The sequence below is a fragment of the Cydia pomonella genome, chromosome 11 (genome assembly GCF_033807575.1).
Source record: "Cydia pomonella isolate Wapato2018A chromosome 11, ilCydPomo1, whole genome shotgun sequence".
NCBI lineage: Eukaryota > Metazoa > Arthropoda > Insecta > Lepidoptera > Tortricidae > Cydia > Cydia pomonella.
In genome coordinates, this window is record NC_084713.1 from 2,468,080 (window position 1) to 2,489,586 (window position 21,507).

At 38.9% G+C, this 21,507-nt stretch overlaps 2 protein-coding genes across 2 annotated transcripts; one reads left to right on the forward strand and one right to left on the reverse strand.

The window, feature by feature from the left end:
- LOC133522634 (sorting nexin-12) lies at positions 1-5,114 on the forward strand. Its single transcript, XM_061858012.1, has 4 exons — positions 1-261; positions 443-538; positions 726-828; positions 1,750-5,114. The coding sequence occupies exons 1-4, from the start codon at positions 85-87 to the stop codon at positions 1,875-1,877; spliced, it is 504 nt and encodes a 167-aa protein (XP_061713996.1). The 5' UTR covers positions 1-84; the 3' UTR covers positions 1,878-5,114.
- Positions 5,115-5,778: 664 nt separating this feature from the next.
- Positions 5,779-20,262, reverse strand: LOC133522631 (cAMP and cAMP-inhibited cGMP 3',5'-cyclic phosphodiesterase 10A-like). The gene is made up of 15 exons (XM_061858007.1): positions 19,713-20,262; positions 18,008-18,211; positions 17,124-17,222; positions 16,349-16,551; positions 15,777-15,950; positions 14,721-14,860; positions 13,801-13,970; positions 13,317-13,450; positions 12,465-12,583; positions 11,295-11,532; positions 10,740-10,895; positions 10,182-10,361; positions 9,134-9,232; positions 8,628-8,797; positions 5,779-7,288 (listed from the first exon to the last, which is right to left on the reverse strand). Exons 1-15 carry the CDS (start codon positions 19,870-19,872, stop codon positions 7,171-7,173), a joined length of 2,364 nt encoding a protein of 787 aa, XP_061713991.1. The 5' UTR covers positions 19,873-20,262; the 3' UTR covers positions 5,779-7,170.
- Between the last annotated feature and the right edge of the window lie 1,245 nt (positions 20,263-21,507).

A 21,507-nucleotide genomic window follows, 5' to 3' on the forward strand; every position in this document is an offset into this window, starting at 1 on the left:
TTTAAACGTCAAATCATGTCATTTCCTTTTGATTAGTGGGCCGTCCGATTATTAAGTTTGTGATTGTTTGTGAAATAAAGCGTAATGATGGCTGCTGAGGACACAACAGCGGACGCGACGAGGCGGTTAAATGTTAAGAAACAAACGCTGGACGACGCGTATGCGGCGCCGGCCAATTTCCTCGAAATTGACGTGGTGAACCCAGTGACGACAATGGGAGTCGGGAAGAAACGCTATACGGATTATGAAGTCCGCATGAGGGTGAGAACTTCTCCAAGCATCTATTAATAGAGTAGAGTAATTAGATTATCTGTTTACGCTTCGTCGGTAAGTTTGTTTTGTTTTTTGTGGGCGTATCGCAGGGGCCAAGGTGAGCGTGCTCGGCTTGTCAATCTGCCGATTTGCGGCAATTATTGATGTAGAATCCATTTCCTGCTTGCAGACCAATCTGCCCGTGTTCAAAGTGAAGGAGTCGAGCGTGAGGCGGCGGTACAGCGACTTCGAGTGGCTCAGAAACGAATTAGAACGAGACAGTAAGGTATGCCCACTTTGTTTGACTCATTGCTGATAAACGGTCGAATTGTTATCACTTTAACAACAATAATATTTGACCAACGAAACTGTTTTGCAAAGATTTTCATAAACAACTTTCAAGGGTTAAATAATGAAGTCGGTAAATGGTTAAAGTACTAATTCTTTTTATTGACTATATTCTTGTGTTGTAGATTGTGGTACCACCTTTGCCAGGCAAAGCTTTAAAGAGGCAATTGCCTTTCCGTGGAGATGATGGCATATTTGAAGAGGAATTTATAGAGGACCGCAGAAAAGGTATGTGTTAAAAACTAAACTACTCACATTCAAACAATAAATAATTTGTATTTGTAAATTTTCATGATCATCTTATTAACAAGATTTGGCCCTGACCTAACATATTATCAATATTTTGCACTATAGCAAACTCTACACAAATGTGCCATGTAGCAGACTAGCTGAAATCTATTTTTAGAACATGAATGAGGTACATTTAATCAATATTTCAAAGCCTGTCAATAACGTAGATGTTGAATTTAAACTGTTTTGAGTCATGCTTAAATAAAGCTAGTGGGTCTGTGAGCTGTAGTCCTCGCGTTAAGCTTAGAAAATGTAAGTGAAAAATACTTGTTACCACAGGGAACTCACCATAGACGCTATTGGTAGCTATTGGCGCTTAAGTTCTTTATGCCAATTTCCGCATTTTGACAAATTTTCAAAGACGGGATTAATAAAAAAAAATTACTAACCATAGATCTGGTCACAAAATTTCATGAGAATAGGTTAAGAATTGTGACCTGTAGAGGAGAACATCCTGAGAAAATGAAGACCTTTGCAAACGCTACGGTCAACTAATTTTATGGTTTTAGTCACATGTTGTTGTTGTTGTTTAGCCACTTACATGGCATATTTTGGAGAGCTATTTTCAAGCTCTGACAATGACCAAGAAATATGCTAGTGATATTTATCAACTTTCTGTTATTGTATAAGTGTAGAAAATGCACTAAGAAAATTATATATTTTTTACTAGAATATATATATAAAATAATAAGAGTGCCCCACTCTTGGGCAAAGGCCTCTACTCTTTTCCGCCATTTGGTCCTCTCCAATGCACATTCCTGCCACTTTTCACAATATAATGATAATAGTTTCCACTAATTGTGATGTGTTATTTATTTCGCAACATCACTAACTTTTAACACCTGTCTAACATTTCAGGCTTAGAAACGTTCATCAACAAGATAGCCGGGCACCCGCTAGCACAAAACGAGCGCTGCCTGCACATGTTCCTGCAGGAGCCGACCATCGACAAGAACTACGTCCCCGGCAAGATACGGAACACATAATAATCACACTCCGCCCAACTTTGGAACAATTCTGCTCATACAATCTATATTTAAGCAGATAAGTTGTAAACTACTTTTTAAAGGAGAGATACTTTTGGTTGTAGGGTGATGTTTAGATATGTTTTAGATGTATACAAGGGGGTAAATTAGTATTAAGAATATCATACACAGGATAATATTGCTCCCATCTTTTAACTATTCTGATAAAAAAATCCAGGCATTCTCTGTAATTGTCTTTGTAATATGACATCTTTCTCAAAATAATTGCTCTTTAAAATCAGTAAGTGAAATAAGTCACGTCTAATATTAGACTACCCATCTTTTTAATAGAAAGAGTTAGAAACGAAAGGGTGCTATTATAAACAAATTTTGCGTGAGAAAAAGATCTCTTATATTCTCTATGTGTATGAGTAGGTATTGGCATAATCAATTGAATTAAGATCTCATCAAGTGTTTGTTTTAACCCAGGAGTTCTATGTAAATTGGTAAGTGTCTTTTCTTTAAAAAGTAGTTTTATACAATACATATTCACTAGGTGAAAGTTTTAATTTAGTTTCCATGCTCTGATAGTTTGGACTTTGGAGGCTGAGTCAGATAAATTCTAGAGTTTTAGTCAAATTTGAAATAACTGTTTATTAATATCACTGTTAAAATAACAAATAGTTGACAAGTTAACTTGGACTGAGAGTTTAAAGAATACATCTGGGTTTAACCAAGATAAATCACTACACAAATTGTTATAATGACTAAAGTTCTCAAGTCTACAACACAATGATTTTTCCTTGACAAGACTTTGTACTTGTCATTGATAATTAATGACCCTGGCTCTTCGGTCCAGCTATTATTTAAAATACTAATTATCTATTTACACTAATAACTTATTTGTTTAAATTACACTAACAGCACTAATAATTAAATGGGGGGATTGTTCCAAAGTAATAGATAATGTATCAGTGATCATATTAAAATATCACGAATGCAATAACCGCGAGCGATGGAAAATAACGACGGATTTCTTATACGGCACTGCATTCCACAGATTAAAAATATATTTATTTTTGCGTTCAGACTGCAACGATCTGGTGCGAACAGTGAATCATTATGCTGTGTCTACATTTGAGTACTCAACGTTATTCGCTGTGACACGACTCAAATGTGTAGACATTAATAAAATTAGAACAAAATTAGTTATTGTTTGAAATTAAGCAATATTATTGGAATTGTTGAAATTGTTTAGCGTTCATAATCTCTATGTATATTCAGTTAGCATTGCGAGTAATTATATGTTATAGTCAATAGATTAAACATTAAGGTAATTTTACTTTATTTTGTATACATAAAATCTCATTGGTTTGTATTCATTCGCCATTTTTTTTCAATTAATTTCCTGCGCAAGAGACCTCTAAAACGAGACATTACTTCTCCCTCTCATATAGTGGGGTCTCTTTTCCGCGGGAGTTTCATCATGTTTGAGCTAGCTAAGTGTATTTATTACCCTGGTTTTTTGGTATGAGTTAAGATGCTTCTGGCCTAGATTGTTAACGGAAAAAAGATCGGAATTGTTTCGATATTTCAAAATGAAGTTGAAGTCGAATCGATTTAAAGATGGCGAAAAACGAAATAAACAATTCTAGGCTCGAAGCATTCATGGGATTATAATCTAATTAGACTTATATTTAGTTTAAACTTAGATTAAAAATTAAAAACATAGGCAGCCACAACACCGTTTTATAAGAACTTATGACCTTTCTTATTATTAAGCATACACAATTGGCGTACATATGTGACACTGATAAGTCAGTCTAAGCCTAGAGTCGGTCCAACTACCTCTCTGCAGCATATTTGATAGCAACGAGGGGGGTGGGGTTAGGGTCGGCAACGCGCATGTAACTCCTCTGGGGTTGCAGGTGTACATAGGCTACGGAGACTGCTTACCATCAGGCAGGCCGTATGCTTGTTTGCCAGCGTGTAGTATAAAAAAAAATACTGTGGAAGTGTTATTTTAAACGTCATAATTTCATAGACATTTGATGTTTATGATAACACTTCCACGCTCTGTGCTGTCAAATTAGATGCATAGTTAGCTCGGTCTAACTCTATTAATCTAATAAGATTTAAGCCATATATGTGCAGAACTACAGCTGTTTTACTCATTTTAAAAACATAATTTTTTTTTTTCTGTAGGTTAAAAACGACCCAATAGGCATATATGGGTTTAATAGTAAGACGTCATAAGATCTTATGTCGGTTCCGTGGCAGAAACTTCACCTATGTAAATTCCTGTAACACCAAGCAGGCGTTTGGGTATTATTCCACTCTAGAGTTCTTCGATTAGTATTCAAAATTTGCTGTCAAAGTCAAAAATATCTAAACAGCCAAAGTGACAAAAATAAGAACACGACTACATTTTATTTTAGTCACTTGGAATACAAATAAAATAGATTCTCATCGAAGAAACGCTAGTGTGTTGTCTATGGTACGATTTTTAAAATCGAGTTCTATTCGAGATTCTCTATCTCAAATTTTATCGATTCGAGAATCGGACCAATGGTGACCATTCGCCGATAATCGAAGTATTTTCAACAGTGCCTGCAGGCATAGGTAAATGAATTGACTTTTTAAAAATATTTTTCGCCATGGGTGTACAAAATTGGTAATTGGAGGCATGCTTTCGAAAGGTCGTACTGCGTCATTCGCACGAGTTGATTGCCTTTAGGAGAGATAAGGACATCGCTATAGCAAAGTCTTTGTCTGATGCAGTACTTCTAGGACTTTTTCTTGCCAACGACTAGTTCTAAAATAAGTGCTTTCCACACTAATCACGCCCACGTTTTCATATTGTAACGTATATGTTGGAATTGTTATCGTCAGTTTAAGGCAATTTTTTATTACGCGGGCCGTACGATTGATCGCCTCTAAAAAAAAATTGAAATGGCAGTCAACTCGTGAGCAACATTTCAGTGTCTTTTCAAGAGGACTTATTTTTGTATGGTTTTCATAGAGAAATAAGCACTTTTGAAAGTCACTTCTTAAGATACGATTTTTCTAAAGTCGCCATGTAATGTAGTTTTATATAATTATCTAATTTGAACAGCATGTGTTGTCGGTTAGGATAAATGACTGTTTAGATATACAGAGAGTATAAATGTCAGGTATCTGTCTAACGCCAGTTAACATTCGGTTACGTATTATGTCGATCATAATAGGGTATAATGAAATAAATTTGCTATCATGTCACTATTGTGTTTTATTGAAGAGGTGGGGTTCACCGATACTCACATAATTACCACAATAAGTTCATAGTAGTCAAGCGACATCTGGGCTACAACCGCGAAAATCGAAGTTCGTCAATTGCGGGCATTTTTCTCTGTCACTCTAATTACGTCTTAGTGAGAGTAAAAGAGCAAGATCCCCGCAATTTGCGAAATTCGGTTTTCGCGGCAGGCCCACTGTTCGCCACGGGCACATTACACCTGCCAGGCTTGTGGGCGTGTTTCCCGCTCCCGTATTGGCTTACACAGCCAGGAAAAACGTTGCCCTACCTGACACTGTTTCTATAGTCCGTAATAGACTTGAAGGCCAATGATGATGGAGTTCATAGTCAAAGTGAACTGTAGTAGTAAGAAAACGACGTTGATTTTGGTCGGAATGCACGAAGGTTGATATTGCCGATATTGGGCTGCAGCCGCGCGCGTCAAGAGGGCTTACCGCGAATCACGTTCGACGTGCTGCCTCTCTGTCGCACTTGTAAAGTCGTCCGTGAGTGTGACAGGTAGGCAAACACGTCGATCGTGGTAGGCCCTCTGTTGACGTATTTGGCGGTCAATGGTGAGTTTTGGTTGCCACCTGACGATATAGTTATTTTATAGTTTATTTTGAGGATTCAAATGAATTAAACCCATTCAGCTTTTCAAAACTTAAATATTTATTCACATTCAAACTTAGAATGGATAGGCAAACAAAGCACAAACTAGCTGAAGTTACCCATACCCAGTGGTATATCACTCAATTGTTCGGCTCGCGACTGCTCTGAGCAGCTAGAGGCAGTCTTGAGGCGTATTTTAATAAGGGGTCATCCATTAATTACGACACGTTGAGGGATGGGAGGGGGAGTCACAAATTTTGTGATGTCACTTTCACCTGTAACCGAAAATTATTTAGAATTTACTTTATTCGCTGTACAGGTAAATAACTAGTTTTTGCAATGATATATCGTTTTTAATCGTGAAATTTTAATTCCTAATCGGTTTCGGAACATAAAATGTCAAATAACGCTATTATTAAAAATATTTTTTTACTAAAATAATGATAATTGCTGATTTTGTTGAATAAAATTGCCAAATATGTAACGTCATACCAGGCGAAGGGGTTGCCAAATGTGACCAATTGTGACAAGGAGGAAGGGAGGGGTCAAACAATCATAAAGTTCGTATGTATGAAAAATGTAATTTTACGGATGACCCCTAAGAGGATGTGAATTAGATATCTGATCTGTCAGTGTCAAGTGACATTTTCTTCAACCAAAAACGTCACTTTTGATTCTGACAGATCTGAGCCATATTTAATCCTAATAATCTAATACACATCCTCTTATTAAAATTAGAATACGCTTGCCAGTGGACGAGAAAGAGAACGCATCATCGGCGTTGAATTAGAGGGGCACGGCAGACGTTTAAACTTCGGTGCTGCTGTCATACAGTGGGAATTCGTTACCGTTCTGTTTTAATCTGTTCCTATACTTTTTAGATCCATATGGAACGTTTAACTGGCAAATTAATAAAAAGCCATATATAAAAAAAAGTATAGACTATAATAACAGTGGTGTAGTGTCGGAAGAAGTCGATTCCCACCGGCTTGCCTATTTTTAGGCAACTGTTCTCATAGGATATTAAGGAAATCAGTACACATTACGTTACAGAACGAATTAGCCCCGGCTTATCTACTGTAATATGTATAAGTATTTAAACCGCGGCCACTTATCTGCCTCATTTTCACACCGGTATCATCAGCTATCTGAAGTTGTTGCCGACTTGGCTCCCTCGTTTAGCTGTCACAAATGTGGTCGCAAATGCCGGTCCCGCAATGGCTTATACAGCCACGAGAGACGTTGTTCCTCACATACAATCGTTGCATAAAATCATCTGTCAAGATGTTAAAGGCCTTATGATCATCAGCTAGTTATATTCAACTACTTTGTGCCACGATAGGTATGCCAGACAAAGTATTACACTGTACAAAGCGAAAACAAACATAGCTTAGCTCCTCGCTATAAGGTGCATATTCAATCGTCCGCCTACTCCTGTGGGGTGTATTTGATGATTTTGCGTCCAAAGCTCACGAGGGAATCGTCCTGTTTCCACAGCTTCTGGCCGCGGATCTCGATCTCCTCGTGCCACGATTCTTGGGTGGATCTAAACAAAACCAAGTTATAGAATTTGAGTAAGTATTTATGTTACTTTTTTTTTGTACTTTGTAGTTAATAATACCAACTGGGTCGCACCGAGCATAGGCATACTGTGCCAAACGCCGTTTTATACCCTGTACAATTATAACTTTATGCTTAGATTTTAAAAATGTATGTGGCACCATCGCTAGCTTAACAGCAACGGATCAAATTCGACGTTAAGTCTTATTAGCAGGGCTCGTACATTTCATGCCGTTGACAGAAGAATGACGTCACACTACGCGGACGCTCCGGCTGTGGAATGAGCTCTCTTCTGAGGTTTTCCCGAGGGTCTACAGTATGGGGTTCTTCAAAAAATGAGTGTACAGGTTTTTAAAGGGTCGGCAACGCACATGTAAGCATATTTGATAGCAACGAGGGGGGTGGGGTTAGGGTCGGCAACGCGCATGTAACTCCTCTGGGGTTGCAGGCGTCCATAGGCTGCGGTGACTGCTTACCATCAGGCGGGCCGTATGCTTGTTTGCCACCGTCGTGGTATAAAAAAAGAGTATGATTCCAATTAGTATGTTTGTAATAATTAATCATTTGTCAACCTCTTTAGCTAATTGATACATATACTTGACAATCAGTACAGAAACGTCTAACTGACTTTCATCTTATTGTCACTCAAATAAATAATAATAGATTATTAATTTATTAAATAATACATATTGTTGATTTTTAACAGCATAACAAGCTTTTATTCACGTAACTAGTATCTATTTTGATACCCGTCAATAAGTAAGTTATCTAAATTTGTAGTGTTGTAAAAAACTCCCTGTAGGTATGTTAATTTACGTCATTTTTACGTCAACGGCATGAAAAGTACGGGCCCTGCTTTTTAGTTATATGAGCCCATCATCGTTCACTTTTTCTTTTTATACTTGGACAGTGGCGGATTTGCAGTATTGTTTTATATAGATATATCGGCCCCAGGCCCTGTAGTAAGTACTAACTAGACGTACTAGTGAAAGAATAAGGATCAAAGTCAATTGGCGTAAAGTTTTAATAATGTGTCCAAAATGGAAGTAAATTTACTGTGGCTACAAAGTTTTCTTTGACAATCCACCTCTATTTCAAATTCTCTTTGTCAGCACCCATCATACAAAGTGCCGTTGCCGCCCTAGGCCTGGGCCTACTTGGGTCTTAGGGCAAATCCGCCAATAAAAAACGGGCGCAGCAGTTTGAAGGTGCGGCTAAGCCACAAGTCGTTCGAATTGGAGCGGGAGAGTTATCATAATATTCATAACAGACCCCGCGTGTAAAATGGAACTGGGGTGATGAACTGATGATGATGACTTATCTACCTGCAACTATCCGCAAGCTGAGCTGTATTGGGGAAGACATGCTGAAGCAACAGTAGGCAAGGCATCACCACCACGCAGAGAAACTGTATCTGCTCGGCTGGCTGGTTCAAGGAGCGCTTGCGGTCCATCATGCTGAGTGGCGTGTAGCCCATCTCACGCTCTTTGTCACCCTATAACGATAGCAATTTAGAAGCCGGTTAGACGCTTCGCATACGATCAGAGCTTCCGGAGAATCATGGGCAACCCCGCTTGTCTTCTCGCCCCGTGTTAGGTACGGGCCGTACCCTTCCGCTTCCTCAGGTTCAAAATCCTCTTAGTTCGTGCAAAGACTGATAGCTAACGAGATACCATCGTGAACACACGTAGGTAATTGACCATTCATAAGCCTTACTGATTTGTAATAAGGCAAGGTATTCTATATAAACGTCAGGACACGTATGAGGACATATCATCATTCACCTACATTGTCCGACCCACATATCAGATAATCATATTCGATAACTTACTTGATTGTAAAACTCCTCATAGATACAAGCCGTTATAGCTTTAGCAACGCCAAACTGCTTGCAGCATCCAGAGAGGTCGCTTGTTGTCATAAGTATTCCCTGAAAAATCAAATTGGTAAGTAGGTATTGGACAGTTAAAGAAATCTAGAATCAAGGTGGCGAGCTGTGTCCTAAAAGTATACACCTAGATCGACATTTCACACCAAGAATGCCTTACTTTATCTCGTGTTACTTTGAGCAGGTTTCTGTTTCGTGTGCAGCACATGCCTGGCTATGACTTCTCGGACTAGGTCCGGTAGAAGAGGAAAGCTTAAGAAGCGTTAAAGCAAGCAATTTAATATTACTTTGCTAATCCGCGAGAAAATAACGTGTTAGTCAAACAGTGCTAACCCGTTATATTTACTTGCGTATTTTTACATGCCATTAATGTTCCCACCCTCCCACCGCAAAAATAAATACGCAAATAAATATAACAACCCACCACCAAAAGTACAAAACTCGACACGTGTTTCGCCTCTCTACGAGGCATCCTCAGGAGATGCTGGAGATGTTGACGATCTGACACCCGACAACTGACTGAGCTGTCTAGAACGGTCGGCCATATTTATACCTTGACCAGTCCCCCTAGACCGTAGAGTGACCGTTCTAGACAGAGAGTTCTCCTGAGGATGCCTCGTAGAGAGGCGAAACACGTGTCGAGTTTTGTACTTTTGGTGGTGGGTTGTTATATTTATTTGCGTATTTATTTTTGCGGTGGGAGGGTGGGAATATTAATGGCATGTAAAAATACGCAAGTAAATATAACGGGTTAGCACTGTTTGACTAACACGTTATTTTCTCGCGGATTAGCAAAGTAATATTAAATTGCTTGCTTTAATTAGCATGGATTTCCGCAAAGTAACTCCTGATTCTATTAATTAAGAAGCGTTGACTGGACGATGTGAGGAATGTCAGTTTAACAAAAGAGGATAGCAAAGTCCGAGCGTACTTTGAAGCAGTGATAATAAAATAAGTGAGTATAAACGATTAGCTGACAGAGAAAAAGTACCTTTAGTAGGTTCCTGTGTGTGGACAGTTTCCAGTCGAAGGTTCCTTCGGCGACTATGTTGGCGAGCTGAGCCCTCACTTGGAAGTACACAGCTAGGTCCGTGCAGAGAATGTCGTATCTAATCTCCTCTAGTAGGCGCTCCTGATCGGCTGGCGGCATCTTTGATATGATTTTCTTATCCTAAGATAAAAAAAAGAATATAGATATTAGGGTAGACTACTTACCTTAAATAAATGAACAGCACATTGCTATAATAAACGTATTGACTGTTGGTGCGCACATTGAACAGTATTTTTTAGAATAAATGTTTCATCCGTCATGATTGTCATGGAAGAAAAACCATAAGGTAAGAAATTTGACAGTTTGGCGGTGACTTACCACATGGTTACCTCATCTTTTCCTCGGTTAATTTGAGGTTCACAATTTAGGCCCAAGGGTGTAATTTAAAGTTAGAGCATGAAGTCTAACTAGTCCACGAATTCGTAAACAAGAAATGGCAAAGAGGCACTTTCTCAGAGCGCGTGTACAAACTGCAAGTATTCACAAAAGACTCGGTACCTCAATAAGTTTCTTGGCTAGGAAGTAATGGTGGTATTCCAATAGCGAGGTCCTGTACATCTGCGAGAGCGGGTGGTTGATGAGCACGAGGAAGTTGTTGTTGACGCCGGGGTGGTCCAGGTCGTGGCACAGCCCGGACAGGAGTAGTGCCGCTGTCTGGTGAACAGTTTTTTGTCATTAGCAGGCGTATGATACAAAGCAACTGTAACTTTTTAACACTAGATGGAAAGTGCCAGGCGCTGCCATTATCATACTATCACGAGGATAAATGCGACTATCATATCCGTACAACTGAAATCAGAAATACCGTTGAACTTTTCGTCTTCGCCAAAGACCGGGAGTAATAGGTACGTAGATTTGAATGTCAACCTTCACTAGTTGGGAAGGCAGTAGAAGAAGATTTCCTAGAAAATTTTAACCGAGCTAGAGACAATATTGACAGATTTTTTGTGCTAAACGCACCTATTTTAAGGTTAGCTTCACAGATATTATGTTCCAGGGCTAGCGTGATGGATAGAAAGAATGTATGCAGACATAAGAAATAGTCTAAATTACCTCAATAGGATCAAAGTGTCCCGGGTTCGTGAGAAGAATCATATACATAGTGTGCGTGAAACAAAACGCGTGTTCTGCGTTGTGGTAAGGGTTGGGCCGGTAACATCCGAGCACGGTCAGCGCAAAGTCCGCCATTCGCGTGCGGTCGAAACTCTTCTCCATGAAGGTTTCGCTGAACATGTAGCACACGAGCCCGGGCATGTCCTCTTTGCTGATCTCGCTTATGTGGAACTCGTACCTATAAACAAACAATTTTTTTCAACTCGTTGACTTAAATGGTTAAAGTAAGACTTCGTATATCAAACTGTAATGGCTTACTTTCTTTTAATGACTTCTAACAAAATGCTTTAATCAACAAATGCATTCGGCGACCAATCACGTGTCGCTGCGGTCAAGGCGAATAAACCAAAGGATAGAAGAAAAGACAACGCGCTTCTATTTAACGAATAATAAGTACTATCTTTTAAACTAACCTAATTTTGTTTAATTATTTAGGTTTTATTTCTACTATAGCAGAAAAAGTATTATTTTAGTTGACTCGCAAACCTATACAATAGTGATGTACAGTAATCAAGCTTTTCAATCTCGAACTTTACTTAGGCCATGCACTCACTAAGCTTACTTGCCTAAACACGGTACTCGACTGAAAAGTTCTCTTTTATATCACGATGCTATAAAATACTATTTATAAATTTACACAAATTTATAGCCCAGTGTGTTCAAAAGTTCAAAACCTGATGAATTGGCCAACCTGCTTATGTGTTTGGCTCATCTCAATGACTAGTAGATTATTGGATCCCTTTATATGTTTTCAAGACTGACGATTTGATACGAGCGGCTAGGAGGGATTGCACGCAGAATAGGTACACAAAACCCCACAAAATGGATTTCCATTGTAGCCATAGAGATTTTACTCTGCATAGAGTAGCTCAAGGTTAAAGATGAAGAAGATCCTTTTACGATAAATATCCACGATCTCGCAAGCGTTTTTCTGGTCAATGCTGATGATGATTTAGCGAACTTAATGAGGGGTCTGTGGTGTGTCGAGAGAACGTACGGGTGACGGCTGATTTCCCCTTCAGTATTGTAAAAAAAAAAACGCTGACTAGGACATAATTGTTTGGGAGCAATCTTGAACTCAATAACTTTACCAATCTGATTGTTACTTACGTATTAAAATTGTTCGGCGGTATAACGATCCCGTTGGTCTCCATGAGCTCGTCGAAGTCGTGTCGGCACGGCTTCAGGTGCACCTGCATCAGGTCGCAGTACACGTGGTTGAGGTTTTCCTACAAAATACAATTAGAGAATATGTATAGAGTTCGAAAATAAATAGATACTTTCGACTTGCATTGTATTTATATACAAGACCATGAAATATCAATAAGCACTTTGAGTTTATGTATTGTATTTATACATCTAGAATCGACAGCTTTCTTACAAAGTGTTCAGCGATATAAGAGAATAAAGATGAAACGGGGTATAGTTATTAATGAAGCAACCATCCTGTAGGTCGCACTTTTGGCAAAGTATGTTTTATAACTACCTAGCTAAGTATTAATGGCGATGGCGGAGCGCACATGGAACACGATTATTAATTTAAATTTTTAGCCAGTTGATGACTTTTACGTAAGTGGGTGAATCAACTTTTTTTGTTTTGTTATCCTGTCCCGTTGTCCAAGGGACAACAGTGGCACAGTTTGTTTGAAGAGACGTTGTATGCCGTTCTATTAACATGCTTAGTAGGGGGCCCATTATGGACATTGGTTATAACGACCACAAAAACGCAAGCATGGTACTTAAATATATCATTAAATACCATAAAATCAGTATTTCAATGAACTTTTGTCCCCTGGACAACTAATCGTAACCATGGCAACGAGTGACGCTAAAAAGTTGATTCTCCCAAGTACGGTTCACAAAAAAAAAATACCACCGGCTTCTTTATGATTTTTTTATGGTCGCAAGTGCAACGCTACTAAAAGCTGATTCTTTAAACCAGTTGGCAATTTATTTACGCACATGGTAGATCTTCTCCTGGTGCATGTGATAGAACTGTACGATGAGAGAGCAGTAGCTGACGAATACTTTGAATATCTCCTCGTCTTCGGCCTCGAACGGTTTCGCGTTCTTTTTGTTAGTGAGTTGGACCACTCCTATACAATACAAATCAAGATCATTAGTTAAAGTGTATTTCGATTCTAGTATGAGTCACTCACGTTTTTTTTTGGGAAGTAAGGTCTTTAACTTTACACACATCTAACTTCCCAAGAATCCCAAGGTTTTGAGAACTTTTTATGCTAAGCTGATGGAGTGATGGTGATGTGTATACATGTACCTACATCGTATGTATAGATGCATAAACTAGTGCGCTTGCGCCTAAAACCTTGTCAAACCACTCTTGTTCAGTATTAAATCAGCAATAGCAATACACGGGTCGTTTTACTTCCATACATCACAGGGCTAGGTAAGAATACTATAAGAGCACCAAGATAACATGACTCACCAATAACTCCCTTCTTATCCATAATCGGCATAGCCAGGCACGATCGAACGACAGTGCCGGTAGTAGGGTCAACCTCTTTCGTGAACCGAGGGTCTTTATACGCATCTCGCACGTTGAGCGAAACCCCGGTCCGCGCCACTAGGCCTGCCGGGGTCTGGTCGGCTTTCAAGCTGATGGGACAACAGGTTAAGTTTTGGTACCCTTAGGTATGGTATAAAAATAAATAAACTACGAAATGTAAAAAAACGGGAGAGAGGCATCTACATACGTCCTAATCCTAAGATATGGGTAGGTTTTGCAATCCGGATTTGAAATGTATGAAATTATCCGGATCTGGATCCAGATCCGCGGATCTTCCCATACATTTCAGATCCGTCGTGCAAACCCTAGATATGGGTAATACAGGTTTAAGTGAAAGCTCTTAAATAAATCTGAAAGACAAAATATTTTTTAATAGATTTTGGGTTTGAGGTGGACTTGGGATTTGGGATAGAAATATGCAGTGCTGTTAAGAGTAGGAAAGAAAATACCTATATTCATCATTTGGTAATAAAACACAAGAACGAAACCAGCATCAGAAGAACCACTTGTTACGCGACTTTTAAGTAGGTAATAGGTAAGATATAAGTAAAGAGAAAAGACCGAGGAAAAATGTATTGAAGTATGTAGGTAGGTACTCAACTTTGGTCTTCTTGCAAGGAATGGCATGGCAGAATTCTCGGCCGAGCCATCTTCCACATGTCGGCCGTCAGCTCGGCTCCCGGTCCATGATGTAGTAAACAGATAACAGTAAATATTACTCGATTTTAGAGTCTTCTTGCGGGTCATGGCAGTGTTCTCTACCCAGCCGTCGTCCCACATGTTGGTCGTCCGCTCGGCTTACGCGGTCGATGTAGTAAACATACAACAGTGAATATTACTCGATTTTAGTCTTCTTGCGGGGCATGGAAGTGTTCTCTGCCCAGCCGTCGTCCCACATGTCAGCCGTCAGCTCGGCGTGCTCGCGGTTGATTATATAGAAGCTACTCCGCATGGCACCCATAAAGGACTTTACTACAGCCTGGAAAATCCATTAATTAATTAAGTAACTGGGTCATTAATTTTATCAGTAATTATATAATCTTCATTTTAGCTTGTAATTGCCTTGTTAATTGTTTAATACGAGCATGTTCTTTATCTCAGAGCAATAATTGAATAGAATAGAAATCTTTGCGAAACCATGGTACATAATAGTTGTTACATTAAAGAGTGTGAAAACACATGGCACCCTGTTAGGGCATTGCAAATAATCTTACATCTAGGTAGTTTCTGAACGGTAGGACTAGTATATATCATGTAATGTTCTTTATTAATTATAAACAACATTGTCTAAACTTATTTCTACCAAGAATTAAATAGTCGTACCTAAATTAACATTTAAGTACACAAGGTAGTTAATTAAGGATATATAATATATGCAATATATATAATATGCATTTATGCAATAAGGGAATATCATTAAGAGTTAGAAAAAAAAGTTATCTTCCATTGTGTTACCTATAAGTGGAAAACTGTATACTGTTATTATTACGCCGTTTGTTTCACTTTGCAATACTTAGTTAAAACATTTTTATTACAGGCTGAGTATAGCGAAGCTACATTTGTAATCTTACTTGAAGACCTTTACTTAAATATGCATAAGTACATTTGGAATTTGTATGTACCTATAATGGCATGGGATCGATATGTAACATATCTTTCTACATCAAGGATCAGCTACACCGATAATGGTCATGTTACAAAAATTCGTGTTCGATAAAGGCACACGTACTTTCTAGCAAGACTAAAAACTTTGTGTTGCGAGTGATCATCCTGAGTAAAGCATTTTTAATTACAGTGAACTCAAAGGTCAAAGGGAATAACAACAGCAAGTGCAGCAGCAAGCAGCAAAATACAGGCGGAGAAACGTTTATAACATGATGTGATAATCAACGCACCAGCATGTCCGTAAGCATTGTGTCAATAGACGCCAAGTTGCAGAAGTAACTGTTGAGCAAAGTGCGTAGCTCTGCGTTCAGATGGCCAGTCTTTTGTAGCGTGATGCGCGCGGCAGCCTGGTGCGCCGCTGCGCCTGCCCAGCAGGCCACGCTCACCACCGTGTATACCACGTTCTGGGGAGCGTTGTGTTGTTTAAATATTTTTTTTTAAAGATTCGTTGTAGGCTTAATGGTAATTAGTAATTACTAATTACTAATTACGCTCAGAAGAATTTTTAGAATTCATTACCCTGACTGTCATGGGCGTCGCCAAGGGGTGAAAGGGGCAGGGGGGCTCAGCTGCCTCCTTCTAGAGAACAAAATTTCTAACTATATGTATGCTCGTCCCCCCACCCCTTAGCAATCGGCCATACGAACTAATCCCCCTAGCCCATCAGCTGGCAACGTCCTTGCTGAACTGATATCTACCACCGCGTCGCTCGCCGTCGGCAAAATATCTACATATCCTAAATGGTACCTAAATGGTTTGATTTCAGAAAATTTTCTCCCGCGAACTATTCGCCAGTGTTTACCGCATCATAGGGTTCCGCACGCGTCCTATACAGCTCTAGCACAGCATATAAATCTCCATCAGGCTGCAGTACTGGCATGACGAGCGCGGTCTTGGCATCAATCCAGCGAAGGCCCGAGGAGAAGCGCCGGTCGCGCTGCACGTCGTCTAGTACGAGGTATTCCTTGGTGGACGCCACGTGGGCTGCTGCCATCTTGCCCTCTTCTAAAAAAAGTAACAGTAGGCTATTAGATCCCCGGTAGATGCATAATGAGTCCAAATTTCAGAAGCCTTATCACGAAAACCTACAATCGTTTCTTTATCGCCTCTCTAACGCTCGAACATGTAAGAGCGGTAGAGAGTCACTGTTCATTATGTGAAAATGTTTAGCAATTTTTTCGAGAACATTTTTTTTGTCGTATAATGCACAAGCGAGGTTTTGCTCTATGATTCTTAACCACCACACGCATATGAAAAACTTAGTAGAAAAAGGGGCGAATTTCAAATTTTTTAAGGCATGATAACCCTGCTTTCCTAACTATTGTGGCGTATTGATCCAAAGAGGGTATTGGCCTCCAAAACGAGAGAACGTCACCTGTCCCGATCCTGTGCCACTTCCTGCCAGTTATCGACTTTGAGTTGGCACAGATCCGCCTGTACACTGTCGCTACTACATACTCGTCGCTACGTACATGTGTGTGTGTATGTGCTGCGTTCCTACATTTTTAAAATTTACCGCTTTTTTCTACTCACAGAAATGACCTATAATAGAGACACTAGACTAGAATATAACTTACCAATCGGAATGTTGACTTCATGTCTCGCTGGATTTTTCGTATTTTTTGGCATCAGTACCAGTTCGTTGTTCACTTTATTCACTATGTACACAAACGCTCCTGGAATGAAATTATGTGCATTTTTGATGACAAAAACTTACTTGATATTACGAAAATATATAATAATTATCTAACTGAGGACTGGCTTTTTCTAGACTTTAGGCTTCTTATACATCTTAGCTTTGGCTAAGTATTAGGTAGGTATTTAGATGTTTCACCAATGGGGTTGACCGGTCGAAGTATTAAACAGATGGCGCCATCATAGCTTGCCCTGTCAATCCCTAGAATTGTGTCAAATTCTTGTTTTTTTTTTTGGAATTGTGACCTGGATTCCAGTACTTTAAGCCAAATCTCATAGAACAAAACTAGAGACAGGGGCAAGCTATGATGGCGCCATCTATGCAAACCTTTGACAGTTGCCAAACACAATAGGTATGACCAAACGCGTCTACGGAACGCGTTTTGTAAATGAATGGATAGGTATATTATATAGGTAGTTTACCTCTTGTGATTAAGTATATTATTGATACCTGAGCAAGCGAGGGTTTCAAAGCACGAGATACAAACTTTTGTTCAATCAACCAACCACTCGGTCGACTGCAAAGTGTAAATACCTACCTATTAGGCAGCCTTGATTTCGGATCAGGGGTTATTTATTTAACATATAGGTATTTAACAATACGGGAAAGCACAAATGGCGGACTTAATGCCTAATAATCAAGGCATTCTCTACCAGGCAACGATTGGTCCAAACAGACACTTACAATTGGTGCGAAAAAGAAACTCAGTTGCTCTGAATCGTTACGCATTAATATAACTACATATGTACGTAGTAAATTGCTTACCAGAACTATTAGTAACAGTCTTCAATACCATAGCAGTCTCATACAGCAGCGAATCCAAATCAACTGTATCTTCCAAAAACACATTAAACCTATTTATATCCAAGTATGTCCCTTCTTTCCTCTCTTCTTTTAACCCTTTCCTCACTATCTGTGCGTATGGAGCTATAACCCTTTTCGTGGCCTTGTCCAGTTTCTCAGGGGAGACTAACATGGAAATAATTATATTACTTATTCAGAAGGCTTTCAATATTGCTTAAGGCTAAGGTCAATGTGGTGAAGACCAGCGTATACATTTTTTGGTTGTGAACACCGGGCAATGCCGGGCAAGAAGTATTTGAGTACAGTCACGTCTGAAAATATCGGTACGAAAAATGTGCCAAAAATATGTAAACACTACCTTAATATATGGGCAACAAATTCGTGTATACATATTTTTGGCAGTTTTTTCGTATCGATATTTTCAGACGTGACCGTACTTCGCTCAGGACCAATACCGTCTTTAACATAAAGGCACACAGGGCCCCTGCACAGGGCCCACCATCCTCAGGGGGCCCCGAAGGACAGACAGTATCAGTATTTTGGATTTTGTTTGGATTACCCATAATAAATAGATCATAGTAGAAAACTGTTAATTTAATTCGCTTTCTTCACTTGCCAAAAGGGCCCCAAATTCTTATAAGTATGCCCAAGGGCCCCAGCATTGTTTAAGACGGCCCTGACTCAGACAGAGTCAGTGAAAAAGAGCTTCGCTCATTCTGCTCTACCGACCTTCTAAAACTGTAGCATGTGTACAAACGCAACAGTTAAAAGCGACGAAAGAGCATGTAGGTGATGTAGCTGATTGGCGGTCTTCTCCATAATGATCTCAATATAAAACATAAACGTCACGATAGTATGAATAATCTGAAATGTTTTTCGCCTCAACCACTAAGAGGCAACGGGAGTGGTAATTTCCCCATAAAAACGTACTCGACCGTTTCCTCCGTGGTTTTGAAGTTAGAGCAATGATTTTTTCAAAACAGATTATTATTATTAATATCTGTGTCGGACTGTTTTGCTTTTTTTGTTATTTTTGTTTCTTAAGACGCTAGTGAACTTCAAATATTCGCAAAAACGGCCTAATTTATTAGGCCGCAAAGAGAAGCATGGTATTCAAAACTGACATCAATTAGCATTAAAAGCAAAACAGTCAGATACACATAAAACCATTTTTCATTTACCATTACCATTTAGATCTCAAAATTTCGTTACATTTGGCTAAGTATTGTAACTTGTAGGAGTAAACAGTCGAGTACGTAACATCGTTTTTTGAGGTTTTTATGCAGGCTTTTTCGCTTAACCTGTTGTCCTTATCGCACTAGTTTTAGGAGCCGTTTCCGTTAGCGAGACGGATATATTCACCTAAAATATTTAAATCTCAGCTCCCGTATCCTCTTAAACAAACCTGAATATTAACCATACTTCTAACTTATATAAGTAAACGCTAAAATTGGGTTAGAGTATGTTGGATTGGGGAAAGGGGGCCGTTATTAGAATCATCCATATTTAGCCGTATTATGGAGGATATTTAGTATGGAGACGGCCGCTATATGACGGCCCCGCTATCCTAGGAAAGCAGAGCTATATTTAGGGTTTAAGGCGAAAAAAAACATTTCAGATAATTCATACTATTTAAAGATCTCCCTTCAGCTTGTTGTCGAGTTACCTAAGAAATGCGACTGCGTTTTGCGAAGTAGGCTCGCGGTTTTACTAATTTTATTTGATGCATTGATGGTGAGAGTGGATTGGAGATTGGGCTTTTTCTGGCTCTTTTTTTCGTCCTCTTCTTCGTTGGTTGCGGACTTTATAATGGATTTCGCCGACATGGTTTGCAAAGATAATGTAACTATTGTAAATATCCTTATTTGGAAATGATGACAGTTAATGTCAATCAGGAGTTTGGCAGTTTTTTACTAAGTTTTGTCGTTGGTAATGTGAAGGTTGGTTATGTTTTTATTTAACCCTTATAATGCTAAGAACTTTAAGAATTGTACGTTGTACGTGTTGTTTTTCGAAGGTTCACATTTGCTAGCTTGTCTCAATGATGTTGGCGTGTGCAATTGTACATAACGTAATTTAATCAAATATACCGATGGCGGTCAAAAAATAATGCAATGAAATAGTTTTAGTCTAATTAGTGTAGAATTCGCTGTAAGGTTAGTATGTACAGTCAGCGTCAAATACTTCGTAGCAGTCAAAGTAGCCAAATAGTTCGGTACACCATATATTTAGTATGGTGTACCGAACTATTTGGCCACTTTGACTGCTACGAAGTATTTGACGCTGACTGTACTAAGGCTCACTACTTCCACCCTAGAGTACCACCTGGGCATTGCTCCTTACGGTTTAGGAGAATTCGCTATATTTATCTAACAAAAATAAAATTATACTTTTATAAAAAATCCACATTTATTTTCCGTCAATGTCACAGGATAATAAATTCATAAAAATAACGGACATGAGGTGACATGATAAAAAAAGTTTTAATTTAATTCTACAGATGGTACTTATATTTCGTACCTTAGCACACACAAAGACCGGGCAAGTGCGAATCGGACTCGCCAACCGAGGCTTCCGTACTTTTTAGTATTTATTGTTATAGCGGCAACAGAAATACATCATATGTGAAAATTTCAACTGTCTAGCTATCACGGTTCCAGAGATAAAGCCTGGTGACAGACAGACGGACGGATACCGGAGTCTTAGTAATAGGGTCCCGTTTTACCCTTTGGGTACGCAACCAAAAAAAGTTACAGCACATGTATCTACATACATATATTTTTGAGCATCTTGGTCACTGCAATATATCAGATAGTGAATGAAATGAATATTAATTTTGACATAAACATTCAGCCAGGTCCACACGGAGCGAGCATACGCGCGAGGCAACTTCCCCACGCACAATACGGCCAGTATACACGTGGACCCGCCTATATTGACATGCATTAGAAAGAATATATTGTACGAAAATTACTGGCTGATTGCGATGCACGTTATGTAAGATAAACATAATTTTTATTACTATTTTTTTTACAATATATGAATAGTCAAGTTTTTCGAAATTCGGTTTAAAATATAATACATAATTAAACTATAAAACTTAAAACCTAAATCTAAAAATAAATAATACTAAACTTAAAATAAAATACTAAAAACTATCCCCCTGCGGCATGGTGCCGTAGATACTGGCAGCATTTACTCGCTGTATTGCAAGACTAAACCTTGAGCGAGGAAGCTGCCAGCTCTGCGGTCAAGTTTTAACTATTGCTGGTTAAGATAATACTTCCATTTGTATTTTTTTAACTGTCAGTATTTTGTGCAATTGTACTAATATTCTTCCTATTGGTTAAAAGTAATTTATATTTAGTAATTATATTATCCTAACCTAAACTGGTATTATTTACAGAAGTAATAAAGTATAAAACTAATTTTTATCCCATTAGGCGCGTCCATACAGAGCG